General features: G+C 40.6%; 1 protein-coding gene across 1 annotated transcript in view; it reads left to right on the top strand.

The window, feature by feature from the left end:
- Nucleotides 1-23,828, top strand: part of LRBA (LPS responsive beige-like anchor protein) — a 1,257,537-nt gene that overhangs the window by 453,362 nt on the left and 780,347 nt on the right. The window contains 1 exon segment of the mRNA XM_030191657.1: nt 20,658-20,722. Coding sequence (XP_030047517.1) covers nt 20,658-20,722 — 65 coding nt within the window.

Raw genomic sequence — 23,828 nt, forward strand, 5'->3', positions numbered from 1 at the left:
ACCTTTTTCTGATAAAGTACATTTGTTCAAGTCATGCGGACGCATTAGCATGTTTTACAACTTTATCCAAGTTTGAAGGATTTTCCTGTTGTTGTATACCAGTGAGGGCAAACGATTGGGGAACTTCTATCAAGGCAGAGATATAAAGACACTCCTGGAGCATATCTAGGGCAACATTTAACATGTGGGCGATGTCAATGGTGTGAATTGGCCCTTATAGTTTCAACTTGGACAGATTCCTAAACGGGAAGAATTGTACAAACACGTTATATTGCTAATTGCAATAGCTCAATTGATGTTTACTTGATAGAAAGTCCATGCAAATTAGTTTACATTTGACACAGCGGTAGAGCAGTGCATTTCCGGTTGAATGAACATAAATCAGAAATCACTACCTTTAATATGGAAGCACCACTAGTCTCGTATTGGATAGAGAAACAAAATACTGTACATGATATACGTTGGCAGATACTAGATCAAGAACGTGAAGGGAGGGAGGTCATTATGAAAATATATTAAATTATAAAGAACAATATTGGATATTTTATTACAGTGTCTGCTAGGGGACTCGATGCAGCAATAGAGTGGGTGTCTCTAATATGACTGGGTTCTGTGATTGGTGGATGATATCAGCTGATTAGTTTTAAGCAAAACCGATTGATGCCAACACCATCTTGACTGAAATTTATATGTTGGCAAAATGTGCCTGGCTAACTGATAGATAAGGGTGCCTTAGAATAGTTGGGAGGCTCCAGTTTTTTCAAGTATATAAAATGTTTTGAAAATAGTGACATTAATTTTGTTTTTCTAGGGGGTGCTTCCTTGAAAAAGCAGTTTGCGAAACATGTCATGTCGGACAATTTACCCCTTCGTCGACAAATATAAGTGTTCTAATATATGTTAAAATAAATTTCTTTAAAGGTCAGTGAAGAAGGTAAGTGGTGGGAGGCGGGACTGGTGGTTGGGAGGCGGGGATAGTGCTGGGCAGACTTATACGGTCTGTGCCCTGAAGAGGACAGGTACAGATCAAGGAAGGGTATACACAAAAAGTAGCACATATGAGTTTATCTTGTTGGGCAGACTGGATGGACCATGCAGGTCTTTTTTTATTTTTTTTTTTTGTTACATTTGTACCCCGCGCTTTCCCACTCATGGCAGGCTCAATGCGGCTTAGGTACTTATTTTGTACCTGGGGCAATGGAGGGTTAAGTGACTTGCCCAGAGTCACAAGGAGCTGCCTGTGCCTGAAGTGGGAATCAAACTCAGTTCTTCAGTTCCCCAGGACCAAAGTCCACCACCCTAACCACTAAGCCACTCCTCCACTCACAGACCATTTTTCTGCTGTCATCTACTATGTTACTATGTTACATGAGTTTGATTAATGGAGCTGCACGGCTGGTCTTGTTAAATCCCCCCCACCCTGTTTACTAAGCCATTCTAGCGGCTGCTATGAGCTAATGCTGACACAACCCATTGGCTTTGAATGGGCTGTGTTGGCATTGCTGTGCGGCTTAGTAAACGGGTTAAAGTGGTTATATCCATTGCCAAATTTCAGCGGATCATGGAGTGTTAAATTAGAAATTGGACATTTGAGACCACAGCACTAGGTTCAAAGATGGTGCCTTTGTCTTTCAACACATCTGATTTCTGATATAAACATTCTTTGAAAATGCTGCTCATAGTCGTGATTCCCTCCCTATGTCATTTTTTTCTATTTACTTTGATAATAAATTAGCCTCTGTTAGACCTTTGAATATTATTGTACTTTTATTACTCTTGTCTGTCTTGTTTTGTCTTTATGTTTATGTTCATATCTCAAATTTTATTTTTTGGTAACCACTATGATTTTAATTAGAATATGAACCTTGAACCTTGCTGTTCTAAGAAACAAAATTTGTTTCTTGGTCTGAAGAGTGTGCCACTTCTGTAGCACATGTGCTTTAGTTGTCTACTTCCTACTCTTGAGTCCTGAGTATTGGATTTCAAACCTTGCTACGTGGTTTGATTCCTCTGGAATCTGTTTTAATACCCTTGCTTAATTGGGGCGATCAGGGAAGACAAAGCTGTAGCGGAGAAATTAAATGAATTCTTTGCTTCGGTCTTCACCGAGGAGGATTTGGGAGGGATACCGGTGCCGGAAAAGGTATTTCAAGCGGATGAGTCAGAAAGACTAAATGATTTCTCTGTAAACTTGGAGGATGTAATGGGGCAGTTCTGCAAACTAAAAAGTAGTAAATCACCGGGACTGGATGGTATTCATCCCAGAGTATTAATAGAGCTGAAAAATGAACTTGTGGCGCTACTGGTAGTAATATGCAATTTATCCCTAAAATCAGGTATGGTACCGGAAGACTGGAGGGTGGCCAATGTAATGCCGATTTTTAAAAAGGGTTCCAGAGGAGATCTGGTAAATTATAGACTGGTGAGTCTGACGTCGGTGCCGGGAAAAATGGTGGAGGCTATTATTAAGAATAAAATTACAGAGCACATACAAAAGCATGGGCTACTGAGACAAAGTCAGCACGGATTTAGTGAAGGGAAGTCTTGCCTCACAAATCTACTGCATTTTTTTGAGGGTGTGAACAAACATGTGGACAAAGGGGAGCCGGTCGATATTGTATATCTAGATTTTCAGAAGGCGTTTGACAAAGTGCCTCATGAAAGACTCCAAAGGAAGTCCTTTCACCAACTATTTTCAACCTAATGATGATACCACTAGCCAAACTCCTAGCCAATCAAAACCTTAACCCCTACATATATGCTGATGATGTCACGATCCACATCCCGTTCAAAAGTGATTTAAACGAAATAACCAATGAGATCAACCAGAGCCTCCAAATCATGCACTCCTGGGCGTATTCATTCCAGTTAAAACAGAAAATTCCAGTTAATGCAGAAAAAACTCAATTTCTAGTTCTCACTTCCCAATATAATACAAACAACTACCCCACCATAACCACACCATACTGCACACTTCCCATTTCTGAAAACCTGAAAATTCTTGGAGTCACTATTGATCGAAACCTCACACTTCATACCCACATGAAGAATACAACGAAAAAAATGTTCTACTCGATGTGGAAACTCAAAAGAATAAAACCTTTTTTCCCAAGAAACATCTTCCGCACCCTAGTACAGTCACTAGTGATAAGTCATTTGGACTACTGCAACGCCCTGTATGCAGGTTGTAAAGAACAGACCATTAAAAAACTCCAAACAGCCCAGAACACCACAGCCCGACTCATTTTTGGAAAAACTAAATACAAAAGTGTGAAGCCCCTAAGAGAGAAACTGCACTGGCTCCCACTCAAGGAACGAATTGAGTTCAAGATCTGCACGACCGTACACAAAATCATTCATGCAGATGCCCCACTCTACATGTTAAACTTAGTGGACCTACCGCCCAGAAACGCCAAAAGATCAGCCCGCAAATTCCTCCATTTGAACTTCCCCAGCTGTAAAGGAATTAAATACAAACAGGCATACGCAACTACCTTTGCGTACAAGAGCACACAGATATGGAACGCACTACCCATGGCCCTAAAAACCATGGACAACTTAACCAGCTTTCGCAAATCTTTGAAGACACATCTCTTCAACAAGGCCTACAAAAGACATCCTTAACGAAACAAATCACTCCTTATACCACCCAAGTGCCTCAAAAAAACACTTCTCACTCAACCTTACCTAACACCTTTCCATCTAAATCCTCATCTAACTTCAACTTATCATCGACTGTATTTAAGATCATGTAATGACTATATCATTATAACACTCTGTAAGCCACATTGAGCCTGCAAAAAGGTGGGATAATGTGGGTACAAATGCAATAATAATAATAATAATAAACTGGAGAGTCATGGGATCGGAGGCAGTGTATTATTATGGATTAAGAGCTGGTTAAAAGATAGGAAGCAGAGAGTAGAGTTGAATGGTCATTATTCTCGATGGAGAAGGGTAGTTAGTGGGGTCCCTCAGGGGTCTGTGCTGGGACTGCTGCTTTTTAACATATTTATAAATGACCTTGAGATGGGAGTAGTGAGGTAATTAAATTCACAGATGACACAAAGTTATCCAGGGTTGTCTCGTTGTGGGAGGAGTGTGAAAGATTACAAGAGGACCTTGTGAGACTGGGGGATTGGGCGTCCAAATGGCAGATGAAGTTCAACGTTGACAAGTGCAAAGTGATGCACGTGGGAAGGAGGAACCCGAATTACGGCTTTGTCATGCAAGGTTCTGCTTTAGGAGTTACGGACCGAGAAAGGGATCTGGGAGTCATCGTGGATAGGACGTTGAAATCTTCCGCTCAATGTGCTGTGGCGGCTAAGAAGGCGAACAGAATGTTGAGTATTATTAGAAAAGGGATGGAAACCAAGCATGAGGATGTTATAATGCCGTTATATCGTTCTATGGTGCGACTGGACCTGGAGTATTGTGTTCAGTTCTGGTCGCCTCATCTCAAAAAAGATATAAAGGAATTGGAGAAGGTGCAGAGAAGGGCGACGAAAATGATAAAAGGGATGGGACGACTACCTTATGAGGAGAGGTTAAGAAGGCTAGGACTCTTTAGCCTGGAGAAAAGGCGGCTGAGGGGTGATATGATAGAGGTCTACAAAATAATGAGTGGGGTAGAGCGGACAGATGTGAAGCGTTTGTTTACACTTTCTAACAATAATAGAACCAGGGCACACAAGATGAAATTAGAATGTGGTAGGTTTAAAACAAATTGGAGAAAATTTTTCTTTACTCAGCGCGTGGTTAGACTCTGGAACTCATTGCCGGAGAAGGAAGTGATGGCACCTGGCCTTGCTGAGTTTAAAGGGGGTCTGGAAAGATTCCTGAAGGAAAAGTCCATTGATCGTTATTAAATTTTGGGGTTTTGCCAGGTTCTTGGGGCCTGGATTGGCCACTGTCGGAGACGGAGTGCTGGGCTTGATGGACCCTTGGTCTTTTCCCAGCGTGGCAGTGCTTATGTACTTATGTACAGATAGTCATGCCAAGTATAATTACGCATGGCTATGAAATCTACGCATGCCCTAGCTTGTTCTTAGTCTATCTAGCAGTCAGTTTACCGAGCACTGAGACATACCAAGGGAATATTTTATATCAAAACGTATTACAGTAAATACAGGCCAGATGGGATTTTGAAGGAAGATTGATTGTGATCAGCCGTTGATAGGGGGGTTCTACCAATAGCTATGCCTATATCTATAGTGTTTAGGTAATGGGCCCCAACTTAAGTGGTGTGACATTTGCTCTCTTCAGTGCTAGGTCAGTGTGTTCAGCTTCCTGGAAAACATGTCTTTGCTTTATGTGCATATCCATAGCTGAAAAAGTCTCAGCTGGTGACTAGGTTAGGGGTCAGTAGATGTCAGACAGATCAGGCTTCCATATACTGCCCTAGCCGCCTCATGATCTGATTCAACTAGAATCACAGAAGATCTCTTGCCTGCTGCAAGGCTTGGTGTCTGGAACTGGAAGGTTGATCTCTTCTGGTTCTATGTGTTGACTTTGGGGTTTTAAGGTAAACTGGAGAATTTTCTGAATGCCCCTGAGGAAGCATGATCATCAGCATTCAGGATTTGACTCATTTTAGATCCTTATACTTTTGGTTATTGATGGCTTCTCTTTGTTAACCTGGTGTGGTTAGCCACAAAAATGTCAATAGGATGACCTTCCTTCCTTGGAGTAAGGGGCCAGTGATCTTGGATGTGCTGACAATACTATAAAAACTATTCCTGGGCCATCAGTTTGACAGTCCTCTAGGATTTTAATCTCAGATCCATTAAGTCCTTGGTTATGCTGGTATTTTACCTGGACCACAGACATACTGTAGGTTTCTGCCCTTTTCTGTAAGTTCAGGAGCTTGATCCTTTAGGTTTTCGTTTAACACTTCACTGAGGCTCTGTGAACCACCTCAAACTGAGAGCATGTCTCCATGTTGGTTCTTGGAGCACTTCATGTACTCTCCCAGTGAGTTTTCCTCACCAGTATTGCACCAGTTCTTTTCAGGTATCTCGTTCAGGTGAAAAAATGTCTGAGGTACTTAGGTTCTAATCAATATTTAAGTACTTGAGTAATGTTAAATTCCCCAAACAAATTTTGTCCTTTCTGTGCCAGATGTCTGCAACCTTGCATATGAACCATCTCCAGATGAATTTGCTTTCCTCTCTTGCTGCTGTTCTTCCTGTTCTTTATGCAGCTTCGTGTAAATGTACCGAGGTTTAGCTAGTGTTGCACCATAAACTGCCTGTGTCAGTAGGGAGTTTGGCTTCCATGAGGCCTGGTCAGACTCATGGTGGTTGTTGTCCACCATTAGCACATGCCATCTTCTATTTGCACATGATCACCTATCATCTGCTACACGCATAAACCTGCCAACAAAAACTGAAGGGAGTGAGAGTGGGGGTGTGAGGACAATGCTACTGTTGCAGTTGTTGACTATTCTTTATCCGTATATGCAGTAGAACTTCATTATAAGGGACCCGGATATAGCGGACAAAATTTTTTGTCCCAGCCAAAAGAATAAGCCTTTCAATGTCTTTCTCTTCAGTTATAGCGGACCCGGTTGTTACGGACTTCGAGTTACAAGAGACCGTCTTACATATGGTCCCATGCCTTCAAATGACCACGCATATAAGGGACTTATATGCCAGTTGTGCTTCTAGTGAACTGACTTATGGCTGGTCTTGATTTACAGTAAACATGGTGAACTGACGGCTGGTACTGATGTCTGACAAGCGTAGGTGTTCGCTTGATTTGGAAGCAAAAATTGTCATAATTGCTGACATTGAGAACAGTCAAAAACAGTCAACTGGATATGCAAGACTAAACCTTGCGAAACAAACAGTAAATGGGATATGACAGGAAAGAGAAAAGCTTAAGCAAGCATATGAAATGTCGTCAACTGCAAGTAGAAAGTGTTTGCAAACGGCAACATTCGAAGATGTAAAATCGGTTATATTAAAGTGGTTTCACATGACACAAACACAGAACATTCCAGTTAATGGTCCACTGCGGCGTGATGAAATGGACATTTTTGCCAAGAACTTAATGTGCAATGCATTTCAGTGCAGCATTGGATGGCTGGACAGATTCAAAGACAGACTTTACGAGGTGTGTGGTGAAGCAGCAGCAGTAGGTGAATGAATCATTACTAAATGGACATCAATTCTATCAAACCTGTTGTCATACCTACCATGCGATATCTTTAATGCTGATGAGATGGATATTTTTTCCCACCTACTCCCTGATAAGACCATGTGCTTCAAGGGAGATGCATGTCCCGGTGGCAAGCAAAGCAAAGACTGCTTGACTGCAATGGTTTGTGCAAATATGGATGGCAGTGAAAAACTGCCTCGCCACTGTTAATTATTGGCACTTTCGAAAAACCCCACTGCTTTAAGCACATAAAAGCGCTGCTGACAGAGTACACTTTCAACAACAAGTCTTGGATGACTTCAGAGATTTTCACTGATTGACTGATGAAATTGAAATGATTTAAAGCACCAAAACGGCATGTATTGATGGTTGTGGACAGCTGCCCGGTACATCCAAAAGCAAAAAAATATGAACGCTGTGACGCTTGGATTTCTGCCACGTAATGCTTACAACCATGTGATAAAGTACCTCAAGATGAAGTACAGACGGTTAGTTGCAAAGCGTTTAATCGAGAGCATTGAAAACAAAAACCAACTTTGAAATCAATACTCTTGATGCAAATCAAATGCTGCATTCTGCTTAGAGCTCTGTTACCCAGCACACAATTGCAAACTGCTTTACTAAAGCTTACTTTCATAAGACTTTGCCACTCACAATGCACTGCATGCTGAAGACTCTAGTAATCAAGAAGATATTGATGATGATGAAGATGACTTGCCTCTTTCCAGTTTATTCTGGGAACAGCAAATTCATGGATTACGTCAACATGGATAATAGGGTTGAGACATTTGAACAACCAACAGATGACGACATTGTTGCTGAAGTTGGATCACCGAAGGAAGAATCAGATGATGATATGGCAGAGACTACTGGAGGTGAAGTGGAAGCCATTCCTACCTTTCTCTATGCTGAATTAGCTTTGGAGACGTTACAGCACTATTTCTACACTGTCAAGGACAGCAAAGTGGCTTTGCAACACACTTTAACTTTGATTTATTTCTAACTAGGCATGGGCATAGTCTTAAACGTCTCTTGTGGACTACTGTAACTGAAATGTAAGTGTTAAAAGTTCCTTGTTTGGCTATAATGGACCTCGGATATAAGGGGCTATTTTTGACAGTACCCAGAAGTCCCTTATAATTAAGTTATACTGTATTCTGTAGTAAAAATATAAACCACATTGTACCTCAGCAACTGGTGACCTTTGCTTAGCCCTCTCGCTTGGCCTTCTCACTGAGCCTGATGATCCCATTGCTGTCATATAATTCATACAATTGTTTAGTGCTACCATTTCTCGCTCAGGTGAACTGTGAAAATACTTGGAGAGTCCTGTCAGCAAATGCTTAGGCTCTATTTGTCCATGTGCTCCTAAACCAGCAGCAGTCCACACACACACACACACACACACACACACACACACACACACACACACACACACACACACAATCACATAGTTCCTAGAAATTCATCTACTGATCAAAAATGAAAACAAAAAACTCGGATCACTGATAAGTCATAAAGAGCTAAAAAAAAAAAAAAAAGAAGCTAGAAATTCTGCAAACAACCAACACATTAAAAAGAGAATTCCTGTGAAGGTTCAGGGTAAACTGTCCTCACTAGGGTGTGAAGACCTGGGAGTGGACTTTGACACATCTGCTCTTTGTAATCTCAAGCCAAGACTGGAAAATAGCAGATTTGGAGCTACTTCTCCATTGGCTGTGTCTGAAGGACCAATCGGGGTATGAAGCAGTAGCCTTCTAATAGTAACTCCCAGACGGTTATCAGAAATATGCTGTCTAAACTTCATTCTTGAGTTAGTGTTGCAAGGGTAAGAAGACCGTCTACAGGTTCGCTTATGGGAAAGCAGTTATCATATATACTCGTGTATAAGTTGAAGCTGGGTTCCTCTGTCTCTCTTCCCTCCAGGTCCTACAAATATTGCTTCTATTCTCTCCCCTTCTCATCCAGTATTTCCCTTGCCTTTCCCTCCACCCCATGCCCCCTCCCCTTCCCCACCCCACACATCCCGTTACCATAGCCTACAGCTTCACAGATTTTAACAGTGGTCAGGCAATAGTTAAAGCTCAGAAGGAATCAGTTTAAATAATCAGATTTTAAGTATGTGAGGATTATTTATTTTTTGTCACTGAGAATTCTTCAGTTTTTTTCATCACTTTCTCACTCTAAACTTTGGCTAATTCACTAAAGCAAAATGTTATTTAAAATAAATAAATATATATATATATATATATATATATATATATATATATACAAATCACTCAGCCTCCCAATCCAAGGACAATGTTTTATTCAGGAATCAGTATTTCTCACCATCCACTCACTCTTGTTTTTCCTGTTACCAAAAAAAAAAAAAGTAATCAATTTAACTCACTAACTTTCTACACCAACCATCTCAGTTAAAATTCCTCTTTGAATCTATTTCATGAGCCATCGGCCATTCAAATGATTTTTAGCTGTCTCCAGGCCTCCTCATAATTGTCATACATGTTTTTCTCAACATACATACTCAGCACAAACTTTAAATCAGCCAGAACATTTACAGATTTTATTTATTTTTATCGCTTTCCACTCTCACACTTCCTCTTTAATCTGAACACTGTACAACACTAAGGACCATATCCTCTAAAGCAACTTCAGCACTGCCGGAGTCTCTCTACCCTATTTCCATGAAGCTAACAATAGCAAGAGTGTTGTGGCACTGATGATAATGACCCATAGATGTTCCTGGTTTATTGGTGGGATTTTGAAGTTAAAATTTCTTGTCTTATACATGAGTATATGAGTTAGGTTGCCACCTGCCTTATTTCAGGGATCACATAAGAAAAATATTATGGAGAAAAAAGGTCTTAGTGTACAAGAAAAAAAAATAAAGCCAATTTCACCCCAGATATCAACAAAGTAGTCTTTTTGTGGAAATGTAGAATGCTGTGTGAGTGTAATATCAGAAAAAGTTTGTACCATGTCTCTTATCCGACAGTTTTATTATATGTTTGTTCTTTCCACGCAAATGGAATGTGGGAAATAAATTATACATGAAGGCTCAAAAATGCTGTCTAGCTAGAAAGTTTGATTGGAGGAGGCACAGACAAATGGGGATATAATATACATTGTGTTTGAAAATAGGCAACATTGAACTGGCAGTTCAAAGAAATAATACCAAACAAAATGGCCCACTGCGGAAATAATTTCTTGATTCATATTTCATATCCTTTCCCCTCCTCATCCCTCCCAAGTGAGCTGGCTTAGTGAATCAGTTGTGAGAGTCATGTAGGGGCATTTTACTAAAGGGTGGAGGAGGTAGTGTGAACTTGGCGTGCAGCAAATCAGGTCTACTGCTGTCCCGCCTTTTCTGCGTGCCACTTCTGGTGCTAGGAAATACTTTTTATTTTCTAGTGCTGGGGGGTGTGCCCGACTTTAATTGGGCAGTGCTGCTCGCTGCCCAGTTAACTGCCGGGTTAACCCCGGAATCCTTATCGCTTCCTAAATAGGAGGCAGTAAGGGCTCCAGCTGTAAATGGCTGTGTGACAATATTTTGCTTACCGCACAGCCATTTTACCAGTCCTCCTGAAAAAAGGCCCTTTTACCGACGGTGGTAAAAGGTGGCCTTGGCGTGCAGCAAACCTGCCACCTTAGCCACCTTTTACTGCCATTTGGTAAAAGGGCCCCTTGCTAGCTATTAATTCTACTGTAAAACCTAGTGAATGAACCATATTAGCTTTCTTAATGGTTGCTATGTATAGTGACACCTGATGACTGACTTATGTTACTGGTTGCTATGTGTATTTCTTCCCAGTTGAGAAGCTTGGCAACATCTGTTGCCTTAGGGCAGTGATGTCATGGTTAAAATATGAAATCCATCTGTGGACAATTTTTTCTAATAGTTAAAATGAATCAAAAATGTAATATAGTTATTCTTTCCAAGTCAAAAGAATATTTAGGAACTTTTATTCTAATTGCTGCTTCTCGCTCTCTCCTCCAGGTTGAAGAGTCACAGACAAAGGCACATGCGTGCATATACTCACAAAAGTTGGAAAAAATTCCATTATGAGTTTTCTATTTGTTAATTTAGATGAAGAGTTATTAAAAACATTAGATTCATCCCAGCACAGTGTATTCCTTATCACAGGCATGCCTTTTTTTTCTTTCTACGTGAAAGGTATTGCATACCATGATGACACTAGAAACTGAAGAAGCTTCTTGTTCTTCTGACCATAGACTCACTGATTGACATTTTTGAGAAATAGTAACTAGTTCAGTATACTGTATACAGATAAGTTCTGACATGGTGAGAATGACATCGGATTTGTTTTTTCATATTTTTGCTTATTATGCAGCCCCATATTCAGTTTGCTTTGTTGAAATTGATATATATTCTCTAATATCCTTCCTGGTTGTTTTTGTTGTAACTAGCACTGTCCATGTAAGCACAAACTAATATATCTCATCCTCTGCATCACAAAGGTGGTATGAAATGTAAAATATGAGGTTTCATTCTGTCATAGGCCTGGCTTCTGCCCCTTTCTGTGCAGAATTGCCTCATTAGTTTGAATTTCAAAATGCAACCCGTAGATGTTAACAATTGCAAATCTTAGTTTATGTACAGTAATAGCTGAGTCTTAATGGGTCAGATGCTAGGTCCAACTAAATATGCTAGTCAATGTCAAACTGAGAACAGGTATGTACTTTTCAAAAATTTTATTCAAAATTATGGGCAAGCTTAATTTAATAGATATAGTTTGCGATCCAAATTAAAAAAAAAAAAAAAGTTCCATCAGCAGTCTAGTCACAAGCTTTTCTGTTGATTGACACGGCACAATATTCAGTGCTTGTTTTACTCTGTGTGGAAAATTTGAACAGCAATCCAAAAGAAATGAAGATTTGAAAGTATCCATCTGGTTTTCCATGCAAATTCTGCCTTTCACATTGCATAGCAATCACTGTAGTGCTTTAAAACATAATTGGTGAAGACAGATATTGTCAAAAGTGAAAACTGAATACATTTATTATTGTATCCTTAGCATTTTTCTTTACTTCAGACAATTATCAAAGAAAGCTTTAGTCTAAACAATTTCATAAACCACAGCTGAATGCAGCCTGATGTGAGTTTTACTACTCGTGAAAGGAAAAAGTTTAAACGGTTATTGTCTTTCATGATCGGTTCAATATTTCATCACATATACATATCTTCTGCAACAGTTGTATAACAGTGTGAGATATAGAGTGTATAAAGGTCTTGGTTATTTTGTCTCCCAGAAGAACTGATGGAAAACACATTAAAAGCCTTGGTTTCAACCACTAATGCAACTAAACTATAACTATAAAATGTGTTTCAGCATTTTAAAAGGAAGAACTCTTAAAGTTTAAATAAATCAGTCAAATCAATAATTTCTTACCTGTTCCAAGTTGTGTTGAATTGACTATCATTTCCTATGGTGATAAATATTGACCATCTAGAAGACTGCATGGTTCAATATGATGTTCTTGATTTCCTTGCCATGGATTGAATGAGAGAGGATGACAAACTATTGACTAGCTATAAGCAGGAATGGATGGGAGTTTAATGTTTCCAGTTGGATATTAGCACCTATGATCAACAATCTCTAAGCACATTACATAATAATTATATCAGAGGGGGTGCAAGGTTGGTGCTTCAGCCTTATACTCCAGTTCTTCTGTCACTGCGTGTGTGCCCCATCTACTGGTAATTATGGGTTTGCCTACCTTTCTCCAGCCATGCACCATCAGTCTGGAGCATCTGTCCCAGTTCACTGCTCCACTAGGAGTGCTGCAACTGTATCTTGAGAAGGGTGACTTGGTCTCAGTAGTATCTAGGGGACCTGATTCTGTGGTCTGCTTGCTTATGAGTATATAGAACATTGCAAAGAGAGCTATGGCCTCAAAGTAAATGGAATTGGGCCGTACAGGTGGCGGAGACAGCTGTACAGTCAGTGGGCATGAAGTTGTGTCTGGAGTCTGTATAGACTTGCCTAGCTCTGGTGTCATTTGTATCTTCAAGCTTGTGGTTGGCATTTGGGAGTAATGTCAGGGCTCTACCCCACCCCCCTCTCAATTGACTATGGGGCACAGTGAGCATACAAGGAGAGAGCTGTGCTATCAGTGGTCCATAAAGCTTTGTCTTTAGTCAAGGAAGACTTGCCTAGCTCTGCTGTAATTCTGTCTTTGAGCTGGTAGCTGGCGCTGAGCAGTGACATTAGGACTCTGCTCCATCTCTTGTTTGAGTATGGTACACAGCCCATTTGGAGCAATTGTGGATTAACTTGCAGCTGTTTTGGAGTGTGGACCTTCTTGTGCCTTTTTGGGTGCATTTGTTTCATATTTATTGTTTGTGTGTGTTATGGTGAAACTTTACGTAGGTCTTGTATTCCGCTCACACGAAAATATGGTTTGGAGTGGATTACAATAAGACTGACAAGTAAACTACTAATACAATAAGGCTGGCCACTAACAAAACTACTAAAACAAAACTCATTCAGTAAATAAGTATCTAACGTGACATCACATACTTCTTAATTAGAATGGATTTGATTGCTGTATGAAAAGGGATAACAGGAAAGACCAATCCAGGGACCTGTGGTTCAACATTTGGTGTCATTTGGACATGAGGATGGATGGGCCTGTTTTCCCATCCTGTTTGGAAGGGATCTCTCTTAGCTTAGGTGGCAGGACCCCATTTCCCCCACCATCTGCCCCTATGATAAACTCTCTTGTGGAGCTCCAGGGGGGCAGTCAAGTTTCGGTTGGAGCGTGTGATTTGAGTAACCGTGTGCCGGAAGCTAGTATCTCCTCCTGCTTTTTTGCCGGTTTTTTTTTCTGAGACTTGACCCAGGAGATACCTGATAGGAATATCTCTTGTTGACATCTGGAGTGTAGTATCTAGAACTAAAGGGTTGCTACAGGGCAGTTACTCAGCTATTCTCTCACTGATACTGCTGCTTACAAATTTTAAATAGCTAGAATCTAGAGTGGAAAGTATAGAGAACTGGCTGTTGGTGGAACCTTGTGTGCAGTTCTTTCAATTAAGGATGGTTTCAGTCTCCACCATAAATTGGAATTTTTGTTTCATGTTAATATTCTTAAGCTTTTTAATTTTACTATGGTTTATTAACTCCAGATATTTTGTTGAAGAAATACTTTAAGGAAGTTTTACAGTTTTCTGTCTGTTGTGCTTTTGAAGTGTGTCTGTATACCAAAACTGTCCTCTTGGGATCAGAATTCTGACAGAAATAAGGATAGGCCTAGTGCTCATGAGAGCAAGGACCTAACCACATTCTTGGAAGATTTTGAAGATATTTCTTTCTTGAGATACCTTATTAAGTACCTTTTCCTTAGAAAGCAATAAGTATTTTTCTTTTTGCGGCTTACTTCAAATTTAGGGGGTCTTTTACAAAGCTGTGTCAGCGTTTTTATCTCATGGTAAAAAATCTGCTGGCGGTAAATGCTAAGACACCCATTATATTCCTATGGGGTGTGTCAGCGTTTACTGCCAGCTGATTTTTGCATTGAGCTAAAAATGTTAACACGGCTTTGTAAAAGGCCCCCTTAAAGATGTTTTGTCTTGTGGACAGTCTTGTGGACAAGAGTAAAAGTGTTTCTGGATTTCTCATACTATATGCAAGAACAAAGGAATTCTCATACTATATGCAAGAACAAAGGAATAGTATCTTGCCCTGAGACGGTGGGCTCTGGGCATAAGGGCTTTAAAAAAAAAAAAAAAAAAATCTGTATCCCTTTCATTGGTGGTACTTTTGGACAAGCAATTCGTATTCTTTCATCCAATACAATTAGAAAAGTTCTTAACAGATCATAGGAAAGAATGAAAATCGGGGGATGTACCAAAGGTATTGTTTTTGTCTCAGATATGTGTGGACTCCCCCCCCCCCCCCCCCCCCCCCCCCATGTTTTCCTTATGTTGTGTTTGTCTTGTGATTACTCTTCCTCTTTTAAACGTGGACTTTTGGCTACATTTGTGAGTTGTTTTCTTTTTTTGGTTTGTTTTCTTTTGAGATGTCCTTTCCTTGATCTTGTTATTGAGATGGAATTTGTAAAAAGAGTTGTAGGCTGTAGAGCCCCAGTAGTTGGGTTGGATGGTAGCTTGAGGAAGGTCACTTGCAGGGAGGCATTACTATCCCAAGTGGGGAGGAAAGATTTTGGTTAACAATGACCAGGTTGGTGCAGGAGGGGTCAGTGAGGGAAAGGCAACTGGAGGTGGGGAAAAGAGACTTCATAGCATAGTAGCAGCAGTAGCAGCACACAAGGCTCCACCAACTGCCATTTCTCTATACTTTCCACTCTAGAATCTAGCTATTTAAAATTTGTAAGCAGCAGTATCAGTGAGAGAATAGCTTGGTGAACACTTGCATCTCTTCTAGCCTTGCATTTGAAACCTTGATAGTGGGCAATGGAGGAACCAGCAGATACAATAGGTCCCCTTTGGGGGCAGTGGGATCACTGGTGGTACAGAGTGAAGTCTTCTGCCTACTCAGGAGGTTGGGTACTAGGTAACAGACACCGACCTCAGGACTTAGTCCAAGGGGAACAAGGCTGTCTAGACTGAGGGACTGCCATTATTTAGACACATGGAGGGGACACTGACAGATTTGAATACTTGGTTGCACTGAGCAGCTACCATTGGAACCGCCAAGATAAGTTACTAAATTGGAAGCACCCAAGCTGTCTCCTCTGAGATTGAATAATTGAAGTTGCTTTATTAAACACAAGAATTTGTTGGACTAATTGTGTTTATGGATACATCCTTTAATTAATGAGAGAGGGAATATACACTTTAAGAACTTATTTTCATGCACTTCTAGGAAAGGATTATGATGACTGTCTTCATGATTGACCAGTTTAGCTTGACGTTTTCATATTTGTAGCTCTTGGGCCTTGACTGAAAATCCTCTCTATACATTTATACATTATCATAGTAACATAGTAGATGACGGCAGAAAAAGACCTGCACGGTCCATCCAGTCTGCCCAACAAGATAACTCATATTTGCTGCTTTTTGTGTATACCCTACTTTGATTTGTACCTGTGCTCTTCAGGGCACAGACCATATAAGTCTGTCCAGCACTATCCCCGCCTCCCAACCACCAGCTCTGGCACAGACCGTATAAGTCTGCCCAGCACTATCCCCGCCTCCCAACCACCAGCCCTGCCTCCCAACCACCAGCTCTGGCACAGACCGTATAAGTCTGCCCAGCACTATCCCCGCCTCCCAACCACCAGCCCTGCCTCCCAACCACCGGCTCTGGCACAGACCGTACAAGTCTGCCCAGCACTATCCCCGCTTCCCAATCACCAGCTCCTTTTTTTCACTTTATTTTCATTAAGTTTTGAAAAAGAATATATAAGAATTAATTTTGTTACTGAAAAAAAGTCTAGGATGTATTATGAAATTAGAAAATGTCACTAGGCACTTTGTGCAACTGGGTGATGTTTGGGGACTGAAAGCTTAACTGAGGATGAGTTTTAGTGCTAAGTAAGGTTTAGGGCTTGATTCAGGTTCCTTCCCTTTCTCACACCCATAGAACCTACAGAGGAAAGTTAAGCCTTACTGTGAAATTTACTTTATATAGTTGCTGAAATATATAAAATTGTAATACTATATAGTTTTGTATTTTTTGTGAATGATGCATGTACTTCATAGATAATAGATGTTACCACAAATGATTGTATACCACAATTATCTGTTGTTTTTTTTTTTTTTTGTAATTGTAACTGACTTCCATTACATATGCATCCATTTGGCAGATTGCCACTTATATGGGTTTTGTTTAATGGACACTTAGCCACCCATAAATTCAGGCAAAAATAAATCAATATGTTAAAAAAAAAAAAAAGGTACAAGCATATCTATTGTAGTAAATCTAGTTATAGGTTGCTATTTAGTTTGCCTTTATTTCAAATCCCTATATTTTATTGAATACTTAATGCATTCTATCTACTAGTTTGGCTGTATCAGTCACCTAAGGGAGTCTAAAGAAGCTAAATATGTATGCGGTAAAAGAAAAAACAAGTTACTTAGTGAAATGCTTGTATCATTTGTATTTTCCAACCTTTTTAGGCTCAAAGTAGAGCTACATTTTCAAAAACGTTGCACAGCATACCTCTATGGAGCAGGCAGTTTGGCCACATGAAAGGGCTTGAATGGGTAAAAGAGTTGAAAGATCTAAAAAGGAGGAAGTTAGGGTAAAGTAGGTACTGCACAAAATTGGGCCTAGCTACAGTGGGGGAAATAAGTATTTGACCCCTTGCTGATTTTGTAAGTTTGCCCACTGACAAAGACATGAGCAACCCATAATTGAAGGGTAGGTTATTGGTAACAGTGAGAGATAGCACATCACAAATTAAATCCGGAAAATCACATTGTGGAAAGTATATGAATTTATTTGCATTCTGCAGAGGGAAATAAGTATTTGATCCCTCTGGCAAACAAGACCTAATACTTGGTGGCAAAACCCTTGTTGGCAAGCACAGCGGTCAGACGTCTTCTGTAGTTGATGATGAGGTTTGCACACATGTCAGGAGGAATTTTGGTCCACTCCTCTTTGCAGATCATCTCTAAATCATTAAGAGTTCTGGGCTGTCGCTTGGCAACTCGCAGCTTCAGCTCCCTCCATAAGTTTTCAATGGGATTAAGGTCTGGTGACTGGCTAGGCCACTCCATGACCCTAATGTGCTTCTTCCTGAGCCACTCCTTTGTTGCCTTGGCTGTATGTTTTGGGTCATTGTCGTGCTGGAAGACCCAGCCACGACCCATTTTTAAGGCCCTGGCGGAGGGAAGGAGGTTGTCACTCAGAATTGTACGGTACATGGCCCCATCCATTCTCCCATTGATGCGGTGAAGTAGTCCTGTGCCCTTAGCAGAGAAACACCCCCAAAACATAACATTTCCACCTCCATGCTTGACAGTGGGGACGGTGTTCTTTGGGTCATAGGCAGCATTTCTCTTCCTCCAAACACGGCGAGTTGAGTTCATGCCAAAGAGCTCAATTTTTGTCTCATCTGACCACAGCACCTTCTCCCAATCACTCTCGGCATCATCCAGGTGTTCACTGGCAAACTTCAGACGGGCCGTCACATGTGCCTTCCGGAGCAGGGGGACCTTGCGGGCACTGCAGGATTGCAATCCGTTATGTCGTAATGTGTTACCAATGGTTTTCGTGGTGACAGTGGTCCCAGCTGCCTTGAGATCATTGACAAGTTCCCCCCTTGTAGTTGTAGGCTGATTTCTAACCTTCCTCATGATCAAGGATACCCCACAAGGTGAGATTTTGCGTGGAGCCCCAGATCTTTGTCGATTGACAGTCATTTTGTACTACTTCCATTTTCTTACTATGGCACCAACAGTTGTCTCCTTCTCGCCCAGCGTCTTACTGATGGTTTTGTAGCCCATTCCAGCCTTGTGCAGGTGTATGATCTTGTCCCTGACATCCTTAGACAGCTCCTTGCTCTTGGCCATTTTGTAGAGGTTAGAGTCTGACTGATTCACTGAGTCTGTGGACAGGTGTCTTTCATACAGGTGACCATTGCCGACAGCTGTCTGTCATGCAGGTAACGAGTTGATTTGGAGCATCTACCTGGTCTGTAGGGGCCAGATCTCTTACTGGTTGGTGGGGGATTAAATACTTATTTCCCTCTGCAGAATGCAAATAAATTCATATACTTTCCACAATGTGATTTTCCGGATTTAATTTGTGATGTGCTATCTCACTGTTACCAATAACCTACCCTTCAATTATGGGCTGCTCATGTCTTTGTCAGTGGGCAAACTTACAAAATCAGCAAGGGATCAAATACTTATTTCCCCCACTGTATCTGTGCCCTACTTTGTGGCCTGTTAATTCTGCACGGCAGAAATCATGCTGTGTCTGGAACTAGAGAAGCATGTTTGATATAAAGATGCTCCTGCATATTTGAGTCACCACTGGCAGGGTGGCCTGAGAAGGCGGGTCTTTGGGAAAACTTTTATTGTAGGGCTTCATTAGCATAAGTCAGTAGGCACTGAAAAGTAGTAACAAAAAAATAGGACCATGTGTGAAAATTACATTTGCTGAAGGGTAGGGCTGGCCATGACCACTGGTGTGTTTTTGTTTCTGCAAGGTGCTTAGACCAGAGCTGATATACTGGTCTGGATCTGAGAATGATTGTGGTGCCCCCCCCCCCCCCCCAAAAAAATAGACAAAGAAAAAACTGTGGCACACCTAATCAGGTCTGAAGGTACACCACTGTATTATTGCACAATGGTTAGGAAATATAAACTGTATAGCAGACTTTAATAAAATTCCATAAGATAACATTTTGCATAGAATGACAAGCTCAAGGATATAGTTATATTGTTAGTATAAAATGGCAGAAGAGGACTCTGTGATCCAGTCAGTCTGCTCATTGCATAAGAGTTGCTGTACAGGGTCATATCAAGGGTCCATGTAGCCCAATATCCTGTTTCTAACAGTGGCCAGCCCAGGTAATAAGTACTTACATAAGTAATGCCACACTGGGAAAAGACCAAGGGTCCATCGAGCCCAGCATCCTGTCCACGACAGTGGCCAATCCAGGCCAAGGGCACCTGGCGAGCTTTCCAAACGTACAAACATTCTATAGATGTTATTCCCGGAATTGTGGATTTTTCCCAAGCCCATTTAGTAGCGGTTTATGGACTTGCTCTTTAGGAAACCGTCTAACCCCTTTTTAAACTCTGCTAAGCTAACCGCCTTCACCACGTTCTCCGGCAATGAATTCCAGAGTTTGTTTACGCGTTGGGTGAAGAAATATTTTCTCCGATTTGTTTTAAATTTACTACACTGTAGTTTCATCGCATGCCCCCTAGTCCTAGTATTTTTGGAAAGCGTGAACAGACGCTTCACATCCACCTGTTCCACTCCACTCATTATTTTATTTACCTCTATCATGTCTCTCCTCAGCCGTCTCTTCTCCAAGCTGAAAAGTCCTAGCCTCCTTAGTCTTTCTTCATAGGGAAGACGTGCCATCCCCGTTATCATGGCAGAGTCTAAAAAGATTCACATTGAACGATCTAAAATTGTGTGCAAATGGGAAATGATATGGGAATCTCCGTCTTGAATTGATTACTTTGGATAAGTTTTTGCTTTATAGGGAATCTGGGATGGGTTGGTGTTAGGGTGAGATCTGTGTTTGAGTAAATGGGGGGGGGGGGTACAGGTTGGGCTCCTAAATCTGACCCCCCCCCCCCAAAAAAAAAAACAAAAAAAATTAAGATTAAGATAGTTGCTTAATGTGATGCTTTGTGTTTTTGCATTTTTTAAAAATGGATGATTGTACTAAATGGTTTTGTAAAAACATTGTATTGCATGTGTGCTTTGTAATTAATTTTTTGATTCAAATATAAGGACATCTTGAAATTTTAAAAAACCCATAAAATATCAACAGTTGGTATAGTTGACTCATGTTTTTTTAACATGTTTGTCTTCTAGGAATGGCAGAACTCAATTCAGAAGAATGCAGGTCTTGCTTTCATTGAACTTGTCAACGAAGGAAGGTAAATTTATTCAGACATTGGGTGGCTCGAACTGCTCCCTGCTTATTACCTTCATAGAGTAGTTATAAAATCTGAAGGGTTCTTTTACTAAGCTGCGGTACAAGGGGGTCTGCGCTAGCATCAGTGCACGCTTTTGATGTACGTTGAGGCCCCCTTTTACCGTAGCTGGTAAAAGGCTGTCTTTTTTTTTTTTTTTTTAAAGAAATGGCTGAGTGGTAAGTGAACCACTTGACAAGAAGCCATTTGGGGGGAGGGGCAACTACCACCACTCATTGAGGTGGCGGTAAGGGCTCCCATGCTAACCCGCCGTGCTACAAAAATAGAAAATATTTGTAGCACTGGAAATGGTTTGCACTGGAGGTGGGAACTATCGCTTAGCTACCAGATTGGCACGTGGCAAGCCTGCTGCTGCATGCCAACCCTTTAGTAAAAGGGCCCCTTAGCGTTTTATAATCCATGCTTCCTTTCTAACCATCCTTGCCTACATTGGTGGTCAGTGCTATCACATTTTGCACTGCTTTCGCTTTGTGCAATCTTATTTTCTGAATTAATTTCTTTTAGTTTGTACTAAATTGTCACAAAGGGGTACTCCACAGACATGAATCTGTCTACACGCCTGTGTCTATATAAGCTGTGGGAAGGGATCTATAGGTATATACCTTTCTGGGTCTAATGTTTTCAGTTTCTCTCAATACAACACACACATTGTACTGATCTTTAAATCAGTTCTGTTGCTCTTTTTTTATTTGGAGGATGGCTTTATTTAACAGAGGATCAGATTTACTTAAGCATTATTCCTGCAGACCTAAAATGGGAGAACACCTCTTATGTCTAACCCATAATCACCTAAATCGTACTATATTGTGTTAATATTTGGGTTGTTTGTATTGCACACTGTAGAACGTACTGTACTATTTTTGCAAAGGACAAGCAGGATGGAGATATTCTTACTATAGGATGATATCACCAACTGAACCCGGTACAGAGACGCTCCCCTGTGTTCTATTCTAGAAGTGTTTGGAAGTGTAGCATTGGGACCAGGTTTCTCCATCCTTTTTTTATTGTTTTAGGCAGGATTGCTTTCCTCTTACTATGTTTGTTTATTTATTTTGCCCAGATATTTAACATTGGCAGCAATAGACGTTGTCCACCTTCAATATTTCCTCTGGCCAAGACAGCTATTCTGAAGGGATGAACTGTTCTTGTAATGACATCCTACCTGTATAGATTACATTGGCTGAAGAGAAATTAGGCTAGTTTACAAAATTTGTTTCACTTGAATTCCCATCTCTCTAGTTTGACCTTTTGGGTTTTTGTTTTCATAATGAGAGAAGCAAATCTGTGAATACCACCAGATTGTACTTAGGTGTCATTTAACAACTTCAGATTGATCTAGATTTAGTTAGCAGATTGATTTTTAAGTGTTTATTCAATGCACATTTTTGTTTTTCATTGTGCTAGATCTTGAAAAATAAATGATTAGGATAGTTTTTCTGTTGAAATGAAGTTTAACTTAATGGTTTGTCTCTATATCTGAATCTGTGTATCCTGGTTTCAAATGTTTATGCCTAGTTGTGGGTCAAAGGTGTGCTTTAATATGAAAGAGTAATTAGAGAAAATGGCCTGCAGTGTTCCTCAAGGATCCTCACTATTGGCATTTTTATTTAATATCTTAACCATTAGCTAAGTTATTACAGGAAGATGGATAGCATATTTGGGTATATAATGATATACAGATTCTGTTACCAGTTAATTATGATGGAAATTAAATGGTCAGATTTCAGTTTGCTTTGAGTGAACTAATGGTTAGCTGACAGTGATTTGAAGACATTTAAGATCCTGTGGGTTACCCATGATTTGAACAAGGTAGCTATGCAAGATATGCCAGTCAGAGGGAATCCGTGTTTGTGTGGGTGCACACACATATGTGCATTCTATGGGTCTAGGCTGGAGTGGGAGGCAGGTATGGTTAGAAATCTTAATTGGAAGAAAACGTTCCAACTATTTGGTAAGGAACAGGTTAAGGGTATTGTTTCAAAATGTATTTTATAAGCTATTGTGGTTATAGAAACTCTTTTCTTTTGCTGGGTGATCAGTTTAGGACTTCTCTGCATTAGACTAAAGTCTAAAGGAGAAACAGGGGTGATATGATACAGACGTTCAAATATTTGAAAAGTATTAATCCGCAAACGAACCTTTTCCGGAGGTGTGAAGGCGGTAAAACGAGAGGACATGAAATGAGATTGAAGTGGGGCAGACTCAAGAAAAATGTCAGGAAGTATTTTTTCATGGAGAGAGTAGTGGATGCTTGGAATGCCCTCCCGCGGGATGTGGTGGAAATGAAAACGGTAACAGAATTCAAACACGCGTGGGATAAACATAAAGGAATCCTGTTCAGAAGGAATGGATCCTAAGGAGCTTAGCTGAGATTGGGTGGCAGAGCTGGTGGCGGGAGGCGGGGATAGTGCTGGGCAGACTTATACGGTCTGTGCCAGAGCCGGTGGTGGGAGGCGGGGCTGGTGGTTGGGAGGCGGGGATAGTGCTGGGCAGACTTACACGGTCTGTGCCCTGAAAAGGACAGGTACAAATCAAGGTAAGGTATACACAAAAAGTAGCACATATGAGTTTATCTTGTTGGGCAGACTGGATGGACCATGCAGGTCTTTTTCTGCAGTCATTTACTATGTTACTATGTCACGCTTTGTATGAGAACTGTAGGTCTGCCAGCTTATATCTTAAATGCAGTGCATTCAGCTTAGAATTTAGCTACATTACTAGTAACTGGTTGGCCCTAGAGATCTTTTATTGTGCTTCAATTGTAAAACTTGCATAATCTTCATATTGAGCAACACGTGTTTAATATTTGCTCAGTATTAAGTAATTGTTTATACACTACTCATGCATAATAGTTCGAGAAAGTTGAAAGCCCTTATTTTTCAAGGTCAATGGGAACAACATCACTGATGGCAGCCTTCTGTTTTGCAAGGATAGTTCATAGTAACATAACGGGGCTTTCAGTGGTGGAGCTGAGGTTTTGGAATTTGTTATTCATAGGGATTCATATCCAAACGGTGTACTTAGCTTTCAGGAAGCAACTTAAAGCTCA

Source organism: Microcaecilia unicolor, chromosome 2, assembly GCF_901765095.1.
Source record: "Microcaecilia unicolor chromosome 2, aMicUni1.1, whole genome shotgun sequence".
NCBI classification, from domain to species: Eukaryota; Metazoa; Chordata; class Amphibia; order Gymnophiona; family Siphonopidae; genus Microcaecilia; species Microcaecilia unicolor.